Source organism: Schistocerca nitens, chromosome 1 (genome assembly GCF_023898315.1).
Source record: "Schistocerca nitens isolate TAMUIC-IGC-003100 chromosome 1, iqSchNite1.1, whole genome shotgun sequence".
Taxonomy (NCBI): Eukaryota; Metazoa; Arthropoda; class Insecta; order Orthoptera; family Acrididae; genus Schistocerca; species Schistocerca nitens.
The window spans coordinates 715,251,709-715,274,638 of NC_064614.1; the positions used below are offsets into that span (position 1 = coordinate 715,251,709).

At 44.4% G+C, this 22,930-nt stretch overlaps 1 protein-coding gene across 1 annotated transcript in view; it reads left to right on the forward strand.

Annotated features, from left to right (window-relative positions):
• The window catches only part of LOC126196880 (uncharacterized), a 130,808-nt gene that overhangs the window by 40,894 nt on the left and 66,984 nt on the right, over window positions 1–22,930 (forward strand). Inside the window, exon 4 of the mRNA XM_049934599.1 lies at window positions 16,885–17,354. Coding sequence (XP_049790556.1) covers window positions 16,885–17,354 — 470 coding nt within the window. The remainder of the gene's footprint in view (window positions 1–16,884; window positions 17,355–22,930) is intronic.

Sequence of the window (22,930 nt, forward strand, 5' to 3'; positions counted from 1 at the left end):
TTCCATTCTTAGACTGCCAGTCCCTAAAACCGATGCTACTATAGAAATGGAGGTTTCCTCTGTCAGCACTAGTGCCTGCGTTTGTCAGTGCACTTGTGCCGCTGTATGTATTTCGAAGCCAACACCACAGACAAGGCTGTGGTTGCTGCTGTTGTTGAGCTCTGTTCCCCGCTCCCCCACCCCAAAGTTCAGTCTCGTCTGCCATCCAGTGCTGCTGTTAGCATAGCCACGGTTGTGGCTCCAAAGCCCATCCAGGACAAAATGTCAAAAGGTAAAGCGTCAACCAACGACAGAGACGCGAAGTCAAGTGTCCAACGATGTGTAATCATCCTCCCTGTTGTATCTCTCGAGACTTCTTCAGAGCCTATGGACCTTGATGGCGGACTGGGGCAATCGTCTCGCCTCAAGGCTGAGCCCCGACACATGACAGATTCACCTCTCAGGTGGAAACAGCGGTTGAAATTCCAATCACCATGATAAATGGCTTCCATCCTCCAGTGTAGCGTTGACGGGTCCGTGACACATGTGGACGAACTGACAGGAACGCCCCTGTGTTTGTGTCTGCAGGAAACGCATTTTAAAGCATCTGATTGGCCTGTACTATAGAGCTATATGTGTTATCGCAAGGATGACCTGGCTGCGGAAAGGGCCAAGGGATGTGTTGCTGTGTTTGTCAATAATGCACATCACGTCTGAACTCTCCCTCTAATTACTGACCTGAAAGTGGTTGCAGTTGAAGTTGAAGTTCATGTGAGTCGGTGGATCACTGTTTGCTCGCTACATTTGCCTCTACTAGAGGCAATGTACTCTGAAGCTCACACAGATATTATACAACAACTCACCTGACCATTTCTCCTACAGGGAGACTTCAACACCTATTATGTATTCTGGGCTCAACCTCTACTTGCACTCAGGGTCGGGTTTTGGAGAGCCTCAGAACATCTTACGACCTATGCATCTTCAACACAGGCACTATCATTCAGTTCTGTGCTGCTACTGGGTCATTCTCAGCCACAGACCTCTCTTTCTACTCTCCAGCCCTCGCCGACTCTGTTCAGTGGAAGTTCACTGACGATCTTCATTCCAGTAACAACTTGCTTCTCCGCATTCACCTACTGGATAGAGCTCTTCCTGAAAGGACGCAGCCGCATTGGATGGTCAGCAGAGCCAACTGGTCGCTGTTCAGCCACCTGGCTGTGTTTGAATGCGACACCGTCCAGGAATGGGTCGAACACATCACACAAGTAATCCATCAAGCCGCTGACTCCTCCACCCATAAGACCTCTCGACAGTCTAGGAGAACGCCTGTCCCTCGATTGACTGATGAGTACAGTTCAATCATCCGAGTCAGGAGTGTAGCCCAGCGACGGTTTAAGTGCCACACAACGGCGGAAAACCTCGCAGCCTTTCTATTAGCGAGGGTGAAGGCTTGATATATCTTGAAGGAGAGCAAGAAAACGTCATGGCCAGCTTTCCTGAACTCTATCAAAAGTTCCACTTGTCTCGCTACAGCACTGGAAGCCATCAGGAGGATTTTCAGTAAACCCAAGCGGTTACGTATAGCAGTGATGTTGAATCAGGGCTGTAGATATTCCACAGACGATGGCAAAACATTTTGCACTGACTACTGCCACTGCGAGCCAGAAGTTCACTGTCCATGATTACCATGTCACTACGGACTTCGGGTCCAACAATTTGGGCCGGCCGCGGTGGCCGTGCGGTTCTAGGCACTTCAGTCCGGAACCGCGAGACTGCTACGGTCGCAGGTTCGAATTCTGCCTCGGGTATGGATGTGTGTGATGTCCTTAGGTTAGTTAGGTTTAAGTAGTTCTAAGTTCTAGGGGACTGATGACCTCAGATGTTAAGTCCCATAGTGCTCAGAGCCATTTGAACCATTTTCCAACAATTTGGAGTCCTACAACCGATCATTCTCCATGTGGGAACTGGATTTGCCACTGTCTATCGCTCGTGATACTGCGCCTGGTCACGACCAAATCCGATGTAGCATGCTGTGGAATTTAAAACCAGTGTCAAACTAAGTCCTCTTACAATGTTGCAGTTCGATATGCAAACAGACCTCTTTCTCCACTCACGATGGGAGGTAATTTTTAGCTGCTCTATTGTTCTCTCGGATCGTGTCCTTAAGATTCGGTTGCCTCCAGAGTTCACAGTATTCGATTCCGAATTATCCACAATCTTGAGGTCGCTGGAGTAGATGAGACATGCCCTTCAGTCTCTGCAACGTATGTATCCAGTCGGAAACATAGTCCAGGATATCCAGGAAGGCCTTATCCACTTAAAAAGCAGGTGAAGGAGATGTCTTTCTGCTGGCTGCCAGGGCACATGGGTTTTGTGGGGAATGAAAGGCGGATGTAGCAGCCAAGGAGATGTCACGAACCTTAGTTAGTTTTGTGCACCATCCGCCTGCATGCTGTTGACTTGTTGTATAGGTTATCGAGTCATGCGTTGGCGGGATGATGAGTGGATGGACGCGACGGACAAAAAGCTCTGTCTCGTAAAGCCTACAACACGACCATGGCATACCTTCTCCCAGCCACGTTGACAGTATGAGGTCATCCTTACTCGTCTTTACGTAGGCCGCAGCCCAAGGACTTGTGGATTCTTGTCCAGCGAGGGGACTCTGCAACGTGTTGTGCTTGTCGTGTACAAATCACTGTGCGCCACATTTTATTAGATTGTGTTTTATTTTCAGACCAGAGGGCAGCAGCAGACTTGCTGACAGATCGTCACTCTGTTTTAAGTGACTTGCAAACAAATGTGGTTAGACTTTTAAAGTTTTGTGAACTGTCCATTATTATTCCAAAGATTTCAGGCAGATGGTCTTAATGTGTTAACAGGTTGACTGGTTCATCCCTGTTTTTTGTAAGTGGTGAGCCTGTGACACTTGCTTGTGTTGATTTTTCTTACGTTTGAGTCCCTGGTAAGGCCTAGTACCCTTTACCCTTTACCCTTCCTCCACTGTCTCAAGGCGTGTGAGATACAGTGATTGTGTGGGACTAAGGACTCTCATGGATATGATAGAGTTCCTAGCAGAATATTAAAGTACTGTGCTGCTCATGTTAGCCCTGTACTTAGCCATATTTGTAATTTTTCCTTTAAGAATGGTCAGTTTCCTGAACGATTAAAGTACTCAGTAGTAAAGCCGCTTTATAAAAAGGGAGAAAAGGATAATATAGACAATTTTAGACCTATTTCTATGCCATCAGTATTTGCTAACGTTATTGAAAAGGCTGTGTATATATGGATAATTGGTTGTTTTATATCACATAATTTGCTATCAGATATACAATTCGACTTTAGAAGTCGTTTAACAACTGAAAATGCGATATTCCCTTTTCTCTGTGAGGTACTGGATGGGTTAAACAAAAGGTTTCGAACGCTAGGCGTTTGATTGTTTTGATCACAAATATTGCTCCAGAAGTTGGACCATTTTGGAATATAGGGATCAGCTCACAATTGGTTCACCTCTTACTTTAGCAACAAACAGCGAAAGGTCATTATTCACAGCGTTGAGAATGGCTGTGTTGTGGAGTCTGAGTGGGCTATGGTCAAAGGGGGGTTCCCCAGGGATCAGTGTTGGGGCCATTCCTGTTCCTTATTTATATAAATGGTATGCCCTCTACTATTATGGGCAACTCTAAAATATTTCTGTTTGCTGATGAGACTAGCTCGGTAGTATAGGATGTTATGTGCAACATTAGTTTGGTTTCAAATTGTGCAGTTCATGACATAAATGCATGACTTGTAGAAAGTAAACGAACGCTAAATCACAGTAAAACTCAGTTTTTACAGTAGCTAACACACAATTCAACAAAACCTGACATTTCAATTTCAGAGAACAGGCATATGACTAGTGAAACTGAACAGTTCAAATTTCTAGGAGTTGAGATAGACTGTCATTGAAAGCCCACGTTCAGGATGTTGTTCAAAGACTTAATGCTTTCATTTTTACTATTTGAATGGTATCTGAAGTAAGTGATCGTTCGGCACGAAAATTAGTCTGCCTTGCTTATTTTCATTCGCTTATGTCATATGGTATTATATTTTAGGGCATCTCTTCCCAATCAATTTTTGGCTCAGAAATGGGGCGGTTTGAGCAACATGTGGTGTAAGCTGGTGAACCTCTTGTTGACCCCAGTTCACTAGTCTGGGTATTTTGACAGTGGCCTCTCAATATATATATTATTTACTGTCGTTTCTTGTTAACAATATCAGCTTGTTCCCAAATATAAGCAGCTTTCACTCAGTTAATACTTGGCAGAAATCCAACCTGCATTTGGATCGGACTTCCTTAACTCCTGTGCAGAAAGGTGTGCAGTATACTGCTGCAACCATTTTCAATAAGCTACCACAAGAATTGTCCGCGGCTCGTGGTCTTGCGGTAGCGTTCTCGCTTCCCGCGCACGGGGTCCCGGGTTCGATTCCCGGCGGGGTCAGGGATATTCTCTGCCTCGAGATGACTGGGTGTTGTGTGTCTTTCATCATCATTTCATCCTCATTCACTCGCAAGTCGCCGTAGTGGCGTTAAAGAACTTGTGGAGCGGCAGCGGAACCGCCCCGCAAGGGGTCTCCCGGCCACCGATGCCATACGCTCGTTATTATTACCACAAGAATTCAAAAATCTTAGCAGTAATCCTCGCGCTTTCAAATCGAAGCTGAGGAGTTTCCTCATGGGTCACTCCTTCTATTCTGTTGAGGAGTTCCTTGAAAAATTAAGCTTATTTTTATGTTATGTTACGTAAACTTATGGCCAATAAAAGGGTACAACTGAGTCTGTTATAGTGTACAAACAGGTTAGGCAATACGTCTGTAATATCATGGATATGCAGAATGTCCTCTCATAGACCCAAATAGATCATCTCGTGTTCTTTGTTGTACTATCGACTGCGATGTTTAATGCAGTACACCAACCCATATTGGCGATGTCTTTTGACGGCGGGAGCACTGTTAATTATCACATACTGCCAGACGCCTGTGCTTTACAATACATATCTGAGAGAGTCTTGGTGGGATGTAGCACCTTCCAAAGACCTTGACTGAAAATAAGTGGAGTCTGTTCTCGATCTGATAGGCTGGAAGACCTAAATGTAAAGTAATTTCCTACAACTGAAGACAATCGAGACACCTGGGCAGTGTGAGTGTGGACATACCAAAATTTTTTCGGGCGCTATACAAATACAAACGATAATTGCACTACTTTTCTGAAATGCGTATGTGTTGGAGTGTACAGTTACTGTGGTCTGTGTTCTGACATGTGCAAACAAAATTATGTAGGTGGGAAGTGAAGAGACTATATCCAGTCGTAGGGAGGTATAGATTTGATGTGGAAAATTGTGATACCAGTGCATCGGTAGTCGTAAGGGATATGAAAGATTTTATATGGAAAATTACTTCCAGTCAAAGGAGGATACAGCACGCTTGTTCGTCAGAGTGAGACACGTCTCTCTCTCTCTCTCTCTCTCTCACCATCCAGCAGATCATGTCACTGGATTAGTTATCCATTCCAAGCACCCCATTAAGCAGCGGACAGCACGAACGTGCTCTCGCACAATGTACAGTGGTCTGGTTCCATTTCTTAAAAGCAGGCGCAGAGGCGGGATACAGTTTTCGAAGCTTCTCCTAGATAGTGTGTAGTATGTTTCGTGATTATTACTGCCACGTGGGTATTTTTTGTTCTCCCAAGTAGGACCATTGTGGTTTTTCGACACACGACTGTGCTTTCTTTCGCAGTTTCTTCGTCTGTAGCACTGTGTCCCGAACTCCATTGTCTTTTGAAACACGTGGCCTGATGGTGCAACGTGCACTAGCACTGAGACACGTGGCACCTTGGCGGCAAGATGTACATTCCCGGAGCAGGACTGATGGCTGATGCTACGGGGGGCGCCAGTCAGTTAACGCGAGCAGGGTAATAAGTCGGGGCATTTATGGAAGATTCTTATCCATCCCGTGTTTCAGAGTGAAGTTAGCACTTTAACATAAGGTTTGGTGGCACAGAGGTGTGTACGGTTCTGTGATGTTGGCTATTTTACTGTCGTCCATTTCACTAATAAATTGATTTTTATACAAGCGTAATGCAATAGCGAGCTCCATCTCAGCGACATGGAGTGTGCTACAACACTGGTGAGGTGGTTGTGGCATAAGTGTACCTGGCCCAGCTTGCTGTCTAAAGCGGAGTGCAGCCGTGGCGGTCCCATGAGTGTCTGTGGACGGTCTGCAGGTTGTGAGCTTACTGAAAGAGGTCCTTCCCGTAGTGGTGTTTGAGCTGCAATTCTTCCTATCCTGATTTTGCTCTCAGTGGGGCTACCACGAACGGGGTGGTGGTGGACTTCTCGACCTGTCTGTTGTTTGTGAATTTTGGAATCGTGGAATATGAAGCTCTCCTCCTCCAAGGTATTTGTTTCAATAGAGATGCAAGTGATCCTACTACACAGTGTACACTTTGTACTTTAACTTAGGGGAATAAGTCAGCACTGAGATGGAGGACGGCAGTGTCCAGGGATATGATATGCGTAATTGAGTGGTAATCAGGCGATTTTCGTTGTGTGGCATGACAGGTAAGGATAGGTTTTTTTACCAGGTGAGACACTGCTTGGAATAAATATACCCTATGACATATTGCTGTACAGGATTTTCACGATACTTTATCGATGCGAGAACATGTGTTACCTCAGTCATTACAAGTACGTGGCAGGTTATACGTTTAGGAAGGAGTGGTCAGCAGACCGGTATTTTGCTATGGTTTACATCCCCGGCATATATCAGTTTGCAGAAAACATTTCCCTCAGCATTCAGGAATATCTTTGAAACCAGTAGGGTTATCGGTTCATGAAATATTCTCGACAGGAATTTTGTTTACGAAGGACTGTTTGGTTTCGAGAGATATTACCTCTCTCTGCTTCAGGTGGTGAGGAAGTTTTTAGCCTTAATGACAGAATGCTCTGGAGATAGGCTTACTATTGTTGGAGGCTGCTGTGGAAAGTTTTGACAAGGGCGGGGCGGGGGGGGAGGGGAGGGGCGTTAAAGAGCTGCATTTCAGGAAGCACTTTGTCTGTGAAAATGATCTATTGAGTCTATTATTTTATGAATGAAGTGAATGGAAAGGACCGCTCGCTCGCGCGCGCGCGCGCGCGCGCACACACACACACACACACACACACACACACACACACACACACACACACACACAGATGTTGTGAAAGTATGCTATTGTGCAAGACCGGCGACAGCTTCTCTTCGTCCTTATCCATCTATGCGAGTGCGGCTCAGTGCATATTTGTATTTGGATCCTGCAGAATGGACCATATCACACTCGTGCACTCATAACTGGACTTCGCATGCTGTCTCACGCGGCAGCCACTTGGAGCTCTGAGGTGAGTGCCTCGTTATATTGCCAGAGGCGGCCGTCAGGTATCATGAGAGTTAGCAGAATGCGTGGCTGCCTTGGTAGTTTATACAGTATTGCTACAGCATTTTTATATTCTCTCAAAATGGTTTTTAGTGTTTCCTTACGGTTTTTTTTCAAATATTGCTCTTCCTGCCACATCGTCGTTCTTGTTTCACAGAAGCAGACTTAACCACATAGATAACTTTTAATTCACCACTTATTTCATTACAGATTGTCCTTTCTCTAATTGTCTTGGGCAGTCTGCTAGTAAGCAGCTGCTCACCTCTGGCAGCAACCTGATACATTTTCAGAACACATAATATCTGTAATATGAGAAATAAGCTTACGTGCACATCTTAGGACCATCCCCATGATGTTACAGGCATGTGGTGAGGTCACTGGAGACGATAGGAAGGGACCGCAGATTGACATGAGGATAGGGAAGGTGAGTGGGGATGAATTAGGAAGGGGATCGGGAGAACAGGAGGGAGAGGAAAGTTCAAGGTCAAATTTTATCGAGTTTGCCCACTGCTTTCCTAGTGTAGAGAGTCAAATTGTTAGAGCGGTTAAGTTAATTAAAGGTAGGAGATTACAGTGATTAATTTACTAAAATGTAAGGAATATTGGGAGCCAGAAGTCGTATGTGTTTTACATTCTGTTGCGCAGCTCAGTGCTACGGTACAATGACACAAGTGGGTCGGCGGAATGCCGAGTTAAGCAAAACAAGGGAGAACACATTGTCATCGACCAGCGGAGCCCACCCCCAAGGGTGTCAACATTGAGGGCAGTAATCAGGTCAGGTACGCCAGCTGAGCGACATCAGACCTACTGAGGAAGAAGAAGTGCAATCACCCGTTTCAGAAAGACATATTTAATGAAAGACAGCCAGCTCATCATAATCGAGCGTTATGAGGCGTTGGAGTGACGCGGAGCCTGTGTCACTCAGTACCGGCGCCAGTTCGGAGGCGTCGGTGTCATCAGTCATCGTAACGGTCACTGCTGTGTTGCGGTCGTCGTCCAGGAGGCGTCAGAGTGACGCCACCTCCCTAGTCATGACAGTCAGTGTCGTTGGATGCTGTTAGCAGGCAGCCGCCTGTAGTGGGAGTCATCACCTGGGGTGCGTTGTGGTAACACACTGTCGCCATCGTTCTGTGATGCTGCCTCCACAAACACCGTGACGCTACGGTCGCAGGTTCGAATCCTGCCTCGGGCATGGATGTGTGTGATGTCCTTAGGTTAGTTACGTTTAAGTAGTTCTAAGTTCTAGGGGACTGATGACCTAAGATGTTGAGTCCCATAGTGCTCAGAGCCATTTGAACCAAACACCGTGACGGCGGCAGGAGCTTGGGACCCTGGCCTCCACAGCCACCACCAGGCATGGTCGCTGAGAAAGTGCGCTGACCTGTCCCGCTGCCACGTCCCACAGCTGCCACCACAAGAGACCCGCGACGCGTGGTGCTAGCCGCCGTCGTCCGACCCTCCGAGGCCTTACCGCCTTTGCCGAGGCAGCGGCGGCCACCTCTGTCGCCGCTGAAAGTATTACGAGCGGAAGCAAGCCTCGCCCAGAGGGCCAACAACCAGTGTATTGCAGCTGATCAATAAATGTTATTCTGTCATCAGGAGTCATCCGTGGACAAACGCAACCATCCTCTTCCTCGTGCCCAGTACAGAACCAACATTCGAATCTGGTGACATGCAGTGCAGTTCCTTGCCTGTTTACATTACTGCAGAGTAACCTCACCAGGAGGCGTTTGACACCGCCACTGTCCACTGTAGTAAGACCCTATGCAACGGTTCATTAATGAGAGTCCTACAGTAGAATCTGCGACCCAGAAACAAAGATGGCTTTACTGACATTCCATACTTGTGCATGTGAATTCTGCCGTCCTCCTACCTGTCTTCTCACGTGACCTCTACTGGGTTCAAACACTATGGGACATAACATCTGAGGTCATCAGTCCCCTAGACTTAGAACTACTTCAACCTAACTAACCTAAAGACATCATACACATCCATGTCCGAGGCAGGATGCTGCGATCGTTGCAGCAGCTCGGTTCTGGACTGAAGCGACTAGAACTGCTCGGTCACAGCGGCCGGCGACTTCTTCTGTACAGGTATAGTAAAGAATACTGGAATTACTTAAGATGCCGTACCAGTCCCGGCAGCCACTCATCTCTTGATGACGGAGATGAAACGAGAACTCAAAGCTTAAATTTCTACTAAAACGAAAATCGAATTGCAAACACAGAGAATTTTGTGCAAGAATGCTCTGAGGCAGTAAAATATATCATACGCCTTTCATACAGAATACGTAAGTTCCATTGCAACTAGTAAGATAATTTCAATGAGCCTGTGTGTCATAATGTTGAGATTACATTGTTTCAGTATATTTAGGTGACAAAATACGCTTAACTACGAACAGTCTGTTAGACAAATACCGAATATCATTCAGAGTTCTGCAGACAACACAACAATGATTTAAGCAAAAGTAACTTGAAACTAGCTACGGAGAGACGTGAGGCGACTGTCACGTCCTTTCTATGTTTTAGCAAAACCTCTGAAACTGTTGACTTTAACCAACTTTCTAAACTTAGCAGCATAAATTTCTCTTCAAATTCAGTTTAATGGTTTTGTTTGTAGCCGACGTATCACAAACAATACATCATTTTTCGAACCACAAAGTCACAATGGAGACACATAACATCAAGCTACCCCCCAGGACTCGGACTTGAGTTTCACATTCTTCTTATTGTACTTTAATGATGCGTCATCAGTTCTGTGTCACTGTAAAACTTTATGTATGCCAATGAACTACAGTTACACATCAGTACAAAACCAATCAACTGTCAAGGCCTGTCAAGGACGTCAGTGCTGACCTGTGTGCATTATCAAAGTGTGTATATAGAACACAGGGTGAAGCTCAATCCATCCAAAGTGCAAGCGGTCCTGGTCGATCTTCCAAGCCAACTGGCCTGAAATTTCGGGAATTCCTACCATCTTTAATCCTAAATGCGACAAATGGACTTTTTAACCACCAGCAAAGAATCTACAAGTAATAATAGTAATAACAGATGGAAACATAATAAACTGGACTGAACATAGGTACAATTTGCAAGAATACATTGGCATCCGTACATGACAGCAGAAATATAAAAATCTGAAAAAGAAAATTGTACAAACGCTTATATTTCCATTTGTTGATTACAGCGGCGATGTCCTACAAAGTGTTCTTGAGAAAAGCTCAGGGCGCTTGCTTGCTGACGAAGCTTGCGTACGATATATTTATGAGATCGACTTTTTGATCACTTTCACCAACGTATACACAGCTATCCTGGCTACGAACAATTAAGACAGCAGCGATTTCCTTTAGGCTTTCAAAGTATACAGTCTCTCATCTCTCTGATAGACTTGAACGCTCTTGTACGACCAAAAAATGGTTCAAATGGCTCCAAGCACTATGGGACTTAACATCTGAAGTCCTTTGTCCCCTAGACTTAGAACTACTTAAACCTGACTAACCTAAGGACATCACACACATCCATGCCAGAGGCAGGATTCGAACCTGCGACCGTAGCAGCAGCGCGGTTCCGGACCGAAGCTCCTATGAGGTACATTAAAGTTCTAAGGCCTCCGATTTTTTTTTCTAGTTAAGGGGCTCCGGAAAGGCTCAAAATCATGAAAAGTTCAATTTTTACTTTTTTGCGTTTTCTGAATCTGCAGACTATTACCTTTTAATAGATATATAATTTCTTCAATTCCGAAGACTACAACTATTTTTAAATTTTTTTGAAATGTGTTCTACATGGGCGTGACCGACTGTGGCGCTGTTAAATTGCTGTCAAATGGTGTTATTATTAACGTCCGTGTTCATCAGGTACATTTTAGTGATGCGAGATAAAGTATGTGTTGTGGCTAACCTGTGATGGTTCAATATATATCGCTGGTGTGATTGTCGATTGTTTCATGTTTATTTACTCTGTCGTTATCTCGAAAATATTCGTAATTAATTCTGTTTCTTGAGTCTCTGTTTTGTTGAAGTATAATAATGAGTAAAAGTAAAGTTATTAGAAATCCTCTGAAGGCTTTTAAGAAAAGGAGAAATGTTGGAAAGCCAAAGGTATGTGTTATTACTGTAAACAATAAAGACGATAACCAAGTGAGTGAACCTAACCTCTCAAGTACACCTGCCCATAGCAGTCAAAGTGGGAAAGAAAATACTTCACAGAAGAAGCTTGGTTCAATGAGTGAAAACTATGAATGTTTTATGGGCGAATCGGATGTGAATGAAATATTTGATATGTCGGTTCTCAAAGGAATTTTTTCAAACTGTGTAAGATGTATTCATTGTAGTGAAGTTGGTCTGGAACTCTCCATAATAAAGCACGTAGGACTTGCTAGTGAAATACAACTGAAATGTGATAAGTGTTCATACATGACCACCTTTTGGAACAGTGTTGCAGTAACTGCAACTGAAGAAAATGGTAGCAAAATCTACGAACACAACAACGAGCGATGCTTGCTTTAGACAAGGAACGCCTTCGGGCTGCAGACAGGGCTGTAAAGAGTCTAGAAATACAAGCAAGAGTAAACAGGAGGAGGAACAAGAGGAAGCTGGAGGAGGAGTTTGCAGAGGATGAAGATAATCCATCCTATGGACCTGGAATGCACTAAAAAGTTAATCCAATCTTTGTCGCTCGATTCCCAAAACTTTTATTTTCTCATACTAATTACATGTTTTCTAAGGATCTTCCAAACATATTTGTTTCAAACTTTCAGTAAATGTTACACAGTACCTTCTGCATAATTTAACACAACCTTTTTCCAAAAAAACTGTATATTTTTGAATATATAAATAAAAAATTGCAAAAAAGTGTGAATTTTCATTACAATTGAAAAAAAATCATCTTTAATAACTGAACTAAAATTTTGTAAAATCCCTGTGTTAAGTTGTAGCCCATATTCCAATAAATAATCTGTGAAAAGTTCAACTTCCTACCTCAAATACTTTGTGAGGAAAGATGTAATTTATAAGCGTTATTTTAACATTGCAAGTATAGGGCGTTCCGGAGCCCCTTAACTACTCACCCGAAATCGATGAAACTGGCGTTACTTCTCGACGTAATCGCCCTGCAGACGTACACATTTTTCACAACGCTGACGCCATGATTCCATGGCAGCGGCGAAGGTTTCTTTAGGAGTCTGTTTTGACCACTGGAAAATCGCTGAGGCAATAGCAGCACGGCTGGTGAATGTGCGGCCACGGAGAGTGTCTTTCATTGTTGGAAAAAGCCAAAAGTCACTAGGAGCCAGGCCAGGTGAGTAGGGAGCATGAGGAATCACTTCAAAGTTGTTGTCACGAAGAAACTGTTGTGTAACATTAGCTCGATGTGCGGGTGCGTTGTCTTGGTGAAACAGCACACGCGCAGCCCTTCCTGGACGTTTTTGTTGCAGTGCAGGAGGGAATTTGTTCTTCAAAACATTTTCGTAGGATGCACCTGTTACCGTAGCGCCCTTTGGAACGCAATGGGTAAGGATTACGCCCTCACTGTCCCAGAACATGGACACCATTTTTTTCAGCACTGGCGATTACCCAAAATTTTTTTGGTGGCGGTGAATCTGTGTGCTTCCATTGAGCTGACTGGCGCTTTTTCTGGATTGAAAAATGGCATCCACGTCTCATCCACTGTCACAACCGACGAAAAGGATGTCCCATTCATGCTGTCGTTGCGCGTCAACATTGCTTGGCAACATGCCACACGGGCAGCCATGTGGTCGTCAGTCAGCATTCGTGGCACCCACCTGGACGACACTTTTCGCATTTTCAGGTCGTCATGCTTATTGTGTGCACAGAACCCTCAGAAATGCCAACTCTGGAGGCGATCTGTTCAACAGTCATTCGGCGATCCCCCAAAACAATTCTCTCCACTTTCTCGATCATGTCGTCAGACCGGCTTGTGCGAGCCCGAGGTTGTTTCGGTTTGTTGTCACACGATGTTCTGCCTTCATTAAACTGTCGCACTCACGAACGCACTTTCGACACATCCATAACTCCATCACCACATGTCTCCTTCAACTGTCGATGAATTTCAATTGGTTTCACTCCACGCAAATTCAGAAAACGACTGATTGCACGCTGTTCAAGTAAGGAAAACGTCGCCATTTTAAGTATTTAAAACAGTTCTCATTCTTGCCGCTGGCGGTAAAATTCCATCTGCCATACGGTGCTGCCATCTCTGGGACGTATTGACAATGAACGCGGCCTCATTTTAAAACAATGCGCATGTTTCTATCTCTTTCCAGTCCGGAGAAAAAAAATCGGAGGCCTTAGAACTTGAATGCACCTCGTAGAACCGCTCGACTACAGTGGCCGGCTTTTGTATGACCAACGCACTGGAAATGCTTGTTTACTCTGTATCACACTGCCGCCATTTCTAAGTTCTTTTCAATAATAGGAACCGTCTTCAATATATCAGAGAACTTAAAAAGACAGCCAACGGTATGTGTACTAAAAGAACAATAATGTCTACCTTTGTGCTGTTTCATAACAACTAAGTACCCTTCTTTCTCACAATGCCTTTGTCACTCCCCAAAGCCCTTAGCTGGTGCTGCAGTAACTTAGATTTCTTTCCCTCAGGACTCTTTTCGTCACATTATACAACTTTTGTATTCACTTAAATACATTATGTATCGTAATTTTTAATACTATATTAGCAGACGTACTAGTCTCGTTAATATTATTGCTATTAGTTAACACTGTTACTCCGAATGGCATTAGATGCTTTCAGACGTTATTGCAAGTTATTTTTCATTTCATTACCGTTATTTTATTACTATTTATTACATTACTATTACTATTAGTCTTTAAGCAACTGTGATGGACGAAGTATGCTATGTGTGAAGCTCTGTTCCTATGTAAGAAATAGCCTTAACACCCTGATATGATTAGATTAAATTAATAAATAATTAAACGGCATTAACTCTGGACGTTGTACAGCTGATTATGAAATTACGATAGTAGTAGAGCACAAAAGTTCTACAACCAACGTATAGGTGATACAATCTACTTTCGTAAGCTAGGTATCTATGTTTTTGAGAGTAGGGCGCTAGTTAGTACTGAAATGGAAATGAGCGTTGGGCGTCGTTGGCCGGGAGGCCCCTTACGGGGCAGGTCCGGCAACCTTGGAGCTGGTCTTATTACATTCGACGCGACACTGGGCTACCGGCGCGCCGGCTGGGGATGAAATGATGATGAAGACAACACGACACCCACTCCCTGAGCTGAGAAAATCCCCGACCCAGCCGGGAATCGAACTCGGGCCCCTTAGGACGGCAGTCCGTCACGCTGACCATTCAACTATCGGGGCGTACATTAGTATTGAGCAAGAGAGAAACAGTTCTGAAACCCATCTTGGTATATTACCGTCCAGGCAGCGTGTAGCGGATGAACTGCCATTGGGCGCTGCTGGCAGACTGGAGACGAGTTAAACTTAGTTTGCAAATCTATATCTCTTCCCAAGTTGGCCTGTAGGTATGTAGATTCACAAGTTGCGCAACTTTGTGCGTTCTTATGTGGGACTATTAGGTGAAAAATTTTCTCCTGCTAGCTGGAACGCTCGACAACGTGCAATGAGGTGACAAGAGTCAGGGGATAGCGATACGCACATACAAATGGCGGTATACTAAGTAGGGTATAAAACAACAGTGCATTGGCATAGCCGTCGTTTGCACTCACGTGATTTCTGACGTAATTAATGCCACACGTCGAGAATTGATAGACTTTGAACGCGGAACTGTAATTGGAGATGGACGCATGAGATATTCCATTTCGGAAATCATTCGGAGATTTAATATTCCGAGGTCCACAGTGTCAAGAGTATGCCGAGAATACCAAATTTCAGGCATTATCTATCACCGCAGACAAGGCAGGGGCCTACGGCCTTCACTTAAGGACTGAAAGCAGGGACGTTAACGTAAAGTTGTCAGTGCTAACATACAAGTAACAGTAAATGAAATAACGGCAGAAATCAATGTGGGACATATGACGATCGTACCTTTTAGGACAGAGCGGAGAAATTTAGCGTTAATGGGCTAAGGCTGCTGACTAACAACACAACATCGCCTGATTCGGCTCTCCTGGGCTCGTGACGTATCGGTTGGACCCTAGACGACTGGAAAACCGTGGGGCGGACAAATCGGTCCCGATTTCTGTTGGTAAGAGTTGGTGATAGAGTTGAACTGTGGCGCAGACCCCATGAAGCCATAGGCCCAAGTTGTCAACAAGACACTGTACAAGGTGGCTTCATAATGGTGAGGGCTGTGTTTACTTGCGATGGACCAGGGTTTCTCGTCCAACTGAACCGCTCATTGACTGGAAATAGTTATGTTTGGCTACTTGGAGACCGTTTGCAGCCATTCAGCGACTTCATGTCCCCAAACAACGACGGAATTTTTATGGATGACAATGCGCCATGTCCCGGGTCACAGTTGTTCGTGACTGGTTTGAAGAACATTCTAGACAGTCCAGACGAATGATCTGGCCAGCCAAATCGCCCGACTTGAATCCCATCGAATAATTGTGAGATGTCAGTTCATGCATAAAATCCTGCACCGGCAACACTTTCGCAATTATGGACTGCTGTAGAGGCAGCATATTTCTCGAGAAGACTTGAAAAGACTTGTCGGGCGTTTAGTTGCTGCACTACGCCGGCCAAAGGAGGTCCGATACGCTATTAGCAGGTGTCCCAAGACTTCTGTCACCTCAGTGTATAACTCGTCTAGTAAACGAATACCTTCAACAGCAAGCAAATCATCGCATGTAGCGACCAGCTCTTTCACAGTACCGGAATCAAACTGAGCACTTCTGGCAATCTTTAGGGCGGTATGGTACTGTTAGCAGTCTTCATCCTCGGACTTGTACCGCGACTAGAACGCTTTCCGATTAAAAACATAGGTCACTTCCTATGGATCTCTAAGCTAAGGAATGCTTAGAGAACGTATAACAATATTTCAGTGTTTCGCTTAAAAACCAATGTAAGAAATTCGAATTAATGGCAGGACAGTGATTACACTACTGCTCTTGTCTGCGTTTCAAATGGTTCAAATGGCTCTGAGCACTATGGGACTTAACTGCTGTGGTCATCAGTCCCCTAGAACTTAGAACTACTTAAACCTAACTAACCTAAGAACATCACACACATCCATGCCCGTGGCAGGATTCGAACCTGCGACCGTAGCGGTCGCGTGGTTCCAGACTGTAGCGCTTAGAACCGCTCGGCCACTCCGGCCGGCGTCTGCGTTTCATTGTACTGATAACTTACACTAACAGGTAAATGATAATATGATTTTATAGCTATAGAATAACTGAAAGATTCACTTCGGGGCATAACTCCTCAACCTTTTTGGAACACTTTGTATACCTCTCTGAGAATAGAACATGATAAAGAAGCCATAATGCTAGGAGTGTGAATTTTCGTTTTCAGGTCTTAGCGCTGGTAGTGATCTGTTTGTGGATCAGCGCACCGTTGTTGCAGTACAAGACAGCTGATGAATTTCCTGATTCAGAGGAGGTCGACCGACAGCCGCCGCATCCAATCTGGATTCCGCCACGGTCGCCGGAGTACGAGATAGTGTACTCGGTACAGGCGCTGTGCGGCACCATGGCGGTGCAACTCTCCATGCTGATCGACGCCTCCTTCTACAAGCTAATGATGCTGGTGACAGCCGAGCTGCAGATTCTCAACGACAACCTGGCAGTGCTCGGGAGAGCGGACGCTTCTGCCGAGCGAAAGGGCAGCTGTCCCACTAATGTGCTCGGACAGGAAACAGATGATGTTGCTATTCAACAGATCAAACAAACTGCTGCTCCAGTCACTGAGCATAACGACCATCCAAGAAAGCTACTATACTGCCAGCTGGTGGAAAACATACGTCACCATCAGGTCGTTGTAAAGTAAGTATATTTCACTATCGCAAGCTTGGTATATTTTTATTAAAGAACTGCCACCAATAATTTCGGCAGATGTATCCGAATGTGTTTACTAACCCCAGTGTACCCCGTGAGTGCAAAAAGTTTCGAGACTGGATTAATGAAAAACAGAGGAAAGCCAAGATAGAGGTTTCAACGCTTCAGGTCTTCTACGCAGTCTCCCCCTCTCGAGTACTACGCACAGAACGTTCATATAACCCCATAACACATAATGTGTGATCAGCGACATAACCAAGTCAAGCTGTCATAGAAATCTTTCTTTGGGATGTTATTCAACTCACACGTCATGTTGGGTTGAATGTCGCTTATGTCGTCAAAGTGTTGACCGTTAATGTTAATTTCTACACTTTTGTGATAGGCTGACATTGATGACACCATGTCTCGTCACCTGTGAAAATTTTTTACAGAAAATAAATGTCCACCTTTTGCATTTCAATCAAGCCACTGTAGACGTCCACATTCATTGTTTTCGTTCGGGACTCATGGTGTGTGGGACAAACTTTGTACACACTTTCCCTTTTTGAAAACTTTCTAGAGAATTTCTTGAACACTAGATTTAGAGATGTTGCTTAGTTATAGTTTGTGACAACTATGTGGACACAATAGGGCTGGATGTCCACTACTAAACACTGCCTTCTCACAACTAAATGGTAGAATGCGCGTCTTTTGTTTATAGTTTTCAGTTCAAGTTGTCACCACAGCTACTGTACTGCCACCGATTGTACACTAGGAAAATAATAAGTCTCGAGACTTTTTCGATGGGCAACGTATAATGAAAATCTGTGTATGGATCTTTCAAATAACTTCCAGGAATTCAGCCAGGTAACACTTTCAGCGACCGCCGATATTTCGGCGGAAGAACACCCCGCCATTTTCAAGGAAACTGCAACGGACAGGCGGCGTACATGCAAATTACTCTGGTGTTACCTGGCTGAATTCCCGGAAGTTATTTGAAAGTTGTATACGCCAGAAGAAACTCAGGTCTCACTGTGTATGGATCGTTGTAGAATAAACGCTACAGTTTGTGAAAATTGCAGCACACTGAAGGAATGTCCACATTACTCCAAAATCGCAGGATGTATAGAACAGTGGAACCAAAATAAGTAATCAAGACTGCAGATAGATGGTGTGCACATTGGCCCAGCATCGGCCTCTTCTGTGTGCCCAAACAGATCAACGTTGAGGCGTCCATTCATAGCCCGACTAGACTGCTGACCCTCTCGCCATTTACAGCCGCGATCAGTTCGACAGTTTGTGGACACTGGGAAGCGCTTCTCAGACCCGACCTCGCTTTACTGATGGAGTGCAGGCTGGCAGGTATCGGTCGGGGGAAGAAGGCAGGGTTCACCAAGGAACAGCTGCACCCAACACACGGACCCGTCCACGAATTCATTGCCTACACACAGGCGAGTAGCTCAGGGCTAACCCCCTCAGCGAGCGGGTCCGCAGATTTGTCAAACGAAAAGGAAACGTGCAAGTAAGTGCGGAAATCTCTCGTCGACGTCAAAGGGCGCAATATCAGTATGTGAGTGAGTTCGAACTGAACATAACGATTTGTCTCTGGGAATAGATTTTCCTTACCGTGACGCTGCGGTCCGTGTGCAGCACTTTGCTATGAGAGTGATGCATGTATGGAACCAATGGGTAGAAGAAGGTCGTGCACAACGAGAGCTGGTACTGGATCAAACAGTGTGACCACAGCACAGTATTACCGTCATCTTGTCAGCATAGTCATAGTCGACAGAACAGCTTCGTCCATAGAGCTGGTTCGACGTTGTAGCACTGCAGAGGGCGTGGACATGTCTGCATCGACGGTTCTGGTGAGGGCTGGATTGGTCAGATGCAGTCTGTTAAGTACATCGTGGTCGGGTTAATCAATAGAGAAATGTATTTGACAACAAACTAAAACATATACATACATTATATATGAATAAAACATTTCCAATTAATAATACGTCCAGTCACCTCCAGCGTCGATAATTGCTTGGCATGTCCGAAGCGTGCTTGAAACAAAGATACCCGCATATGCACGTGAAAGACACATCCAGATGCGTCGAATTTGTGTTGACAGCTATTTAAAAGTGAATTTTGCTTGCGCTTGATGCAATGTCAACAATAAAAAGGTTAAACATCACTTTTGGAGTCGCCTTACCGATAGAAACCCGTTCTTCAAAGTCATAAGCATTTCTAACTAATTTATAGCGTGCTACCCACTTTTCTACAAATTTTCATTTCCCCATATATTTAGACGCGGCATATGGCTCATTTTCGGATCTTTGGGATGACTACAGAGAAACAAAGCCTCAAAATGTGACACGTAAGCTGCAGTCATGTATCTTCTTGTGTATCTCAGTCAAGAATTCAAAGTAAATAAATGATTTATGGACAAAGGTTCCCTCTATTGGGCTGTGAAAGTACTAAGGCGACATCTTTTACCATCTGTGTGTAATGCCGACCACGCTCTTACTTAACAGACTGCACATACCATTGCATCGGTTTCTACTAACAACTCACCAACTCTCAGACCACAATGGGCGCGTATAAACCGTCGCTAGCATGTTAAATGGCAAAATATAGAGTTTCCTACAGAGACGGCTAGACACTAACATGGTCAACGCAGTCGGACACATTGCATTGTTAAGTGGCATGATAGGCAGATGCCAAGTGCAATGCTTTGGGCTCCATTGGCTAAAACATGCTATTTCAACTTCTACGTAATGAGGGCAATCTGATCAGCAATCGCAGCATCGGGGAGGTTTTAGAGCCTGGAGCAATGCCCCTCCTGCAGGCAACTCCACATGTCATCTTTCTGTGAGACAACGCTCACTCACAGGTGGCGAGGAATGCGCAAGACTTCTTCGAAGAACGACGGATACCCCAGCTTCCCTAGCTTGCACGTTCAGCCTTACGTGGCGGTCATCGCACTTATCTGGGATATGGACGGTTGGCATCTTGTTCCTTCTCGTCGTCCTGCAACCACTGTCGATGCTTTGTGGTTGCTCCTTCGAACTGCAAGTCAGTGTGTTCCGCAGCAGCATATCCATGTCTTCTTTGACTCTATGGTGTGACGTCTGGAGTCTAATTACAGCGAATGAGCGAGTGGTGGCTTCACGCAGTACGAATTCTCACGCTGAAATTACATGTACGGTTTTGTAATTATAATCATTCGCGTATTTTCATATTCATAATCTAATTTAAAGTGGATCATATGTCTCCTTCTTGGTGTTACAATTTTCACGAACAGTAGTGTATGTATGCCTTATTTAATCACTTACATTGCCCTTGAACACGACATGAACTAATATTCTACTATTGCTGAGTCATAAAAAAAATCCATGGCATTTCCTTTGATTGTGCGTGGACAAAAAATTTAGCAAATGAGATACTGAAAGATTTCTAAAAATGCTATTTCTAACTGCATACGTTCATTTTCCTACTTAGTGGTCAGATAAGACAACCCACTTCTCACATTGGCGAATTGCACCATGTCGCCAAAAACTTTCTGACACCCGATGTCATTCGCTAAAAAGACGTAAGATATATAACTGACAGCGTGTAGGATCTCTTTTTCTTACTGTCTTCAGAAGAGGCTTTACAACTAGTCCAATACGTTGAAGGGGGATTTTTCATACATTCTTTCTCAGGCATAATGATTTTGGAGAAAATGACGGGGCAGGAAACCTCCGCGACTTTGCGTTCCTGAGGGGTCGCAGCCCGATATGTGTTGCAGATACATTACAAGTAGAGGAATCCAACGCTCTTAATAGACTGAACTAACACAGTCGTTCAACAAATACATACAGCACTGAACGAGCAACATTCAAAAATGAAATTTTCAATGGAATCAGAAATTAATAGAACAAAAAAATTTCTAGACCTGATAATAAGGAATGTTAACAATACACACAACTTCGAAATTTTCAGAAAATCCGCAACGACAGGCAACATTGTAAATGTCACCCTAAAGCATATAAACACGCTTATTTCCGTGCAGTGATCAACAGACTGACCAACCTACCACTAGAACGAACTGCAGCACAAAGAAATAGTAATTCTACAACATATACAAAAACAAAATGACTATAACCCAAACAAAATGACTTACCTCTTTGAAAAAGATACCACACCAGCACACAGTGACATCGATAAGCACTCAAAACTGCTAGTAGAACCACCAGTGATGCAAAAGTCTTACACATACCTACAACGTATATGGGAAATATATCATACAAATTAAATACATTACTGAAAAATACAGTTATACGGATTAGCTTATCGAACCAAACATAATCTAAAAACACAAATTCACTCAGGGGAAAGCAGAATCACCATTCGGCGTACAGTCGAAAAAAATGTTCAGATGTGTGTGAAATCTTATGGGACTTAACTGCTAGGTCATCAGTCCTTAAGCTTACACACTACTTAACCTAAATTATCCTAAACACACACACACACACACACACACACACACACACACACACACACACACACACACACACACACACACACACACACACACATGCCCGAGGGAGGACTCGAACCTCCGCCGGGGCCAGCCGCACAGTCCATGACTGCAGCGCCTGAGACCGCTCGGCTAATCCCGCGCGGCTGGCGTACAGTCGGGCATGTACAAAATCAAATATCACGATTGCGTTAAATTTTATAGTGGACGAACAGGAAGAAACGTCAGAGTTAGATATCGAGAACAGACCAGAAACAGCGACACAAATACACCCACTTTCTTCGGTCACATAGAAACATAAGTCCACAAAGTAGACCAGACAGAACGAGCAATGCAAATATTATACACATTACCGAAGGGACTAACCATGCATAAACGTATAAACTGAGCTTAAAAATAAACACCTTATTGAAAATTTTATTCAAAAATGGCTCTGAGCACTATGGGACTCAACTGCTGAGGTCATTAGTCCCCTAGAACTTAGAACTAGTTAAACCTAACTAACCTAAGGACATCATACACATCCATGCCCGAGGCAGGATTCGAACCTGCGAGCGTAGCGGTCTCGCGGTTCCAGACTGCAGCGCCAGAACCGCGCGGCCACTTCGGCCGGCTGAAAATTTTATTAACAACCTAAATATAGATATGGAGAAACATACAGAGCCGAAAAATTTTACAAGCAAAGGAAAAATTAACAGCCAAGATCAAATCACTAATACACAGAAAATCATAGATTGGAAATTAAAACAAATTTGAAACCATATAACATCGCTGGTGCCCTGTCAAAAGTACAAAAGCTGGTAGCAAGCATCAATTGCTACCTGCTAGCGCACTGGACCCGGGAACCCAAGTTCGCGGTTTCAGTTCCGCATAGAATCAAATACTTTAGCCGGCGCGGTAGCTAAGCGTGTTCGGTCAGAGGGTTTAGCTACCCTCTGTAATAAAAAACTAAGTGAATGGATCAACGAACAACCTGAACGAGTGTCATCGGACGTCCGCCACGAACAAATTCAACGAACAATATAGAACAAAATAAAAATAAGTGGCTAGCGTTGCTGCCTCTGGATCACGGGGTCCA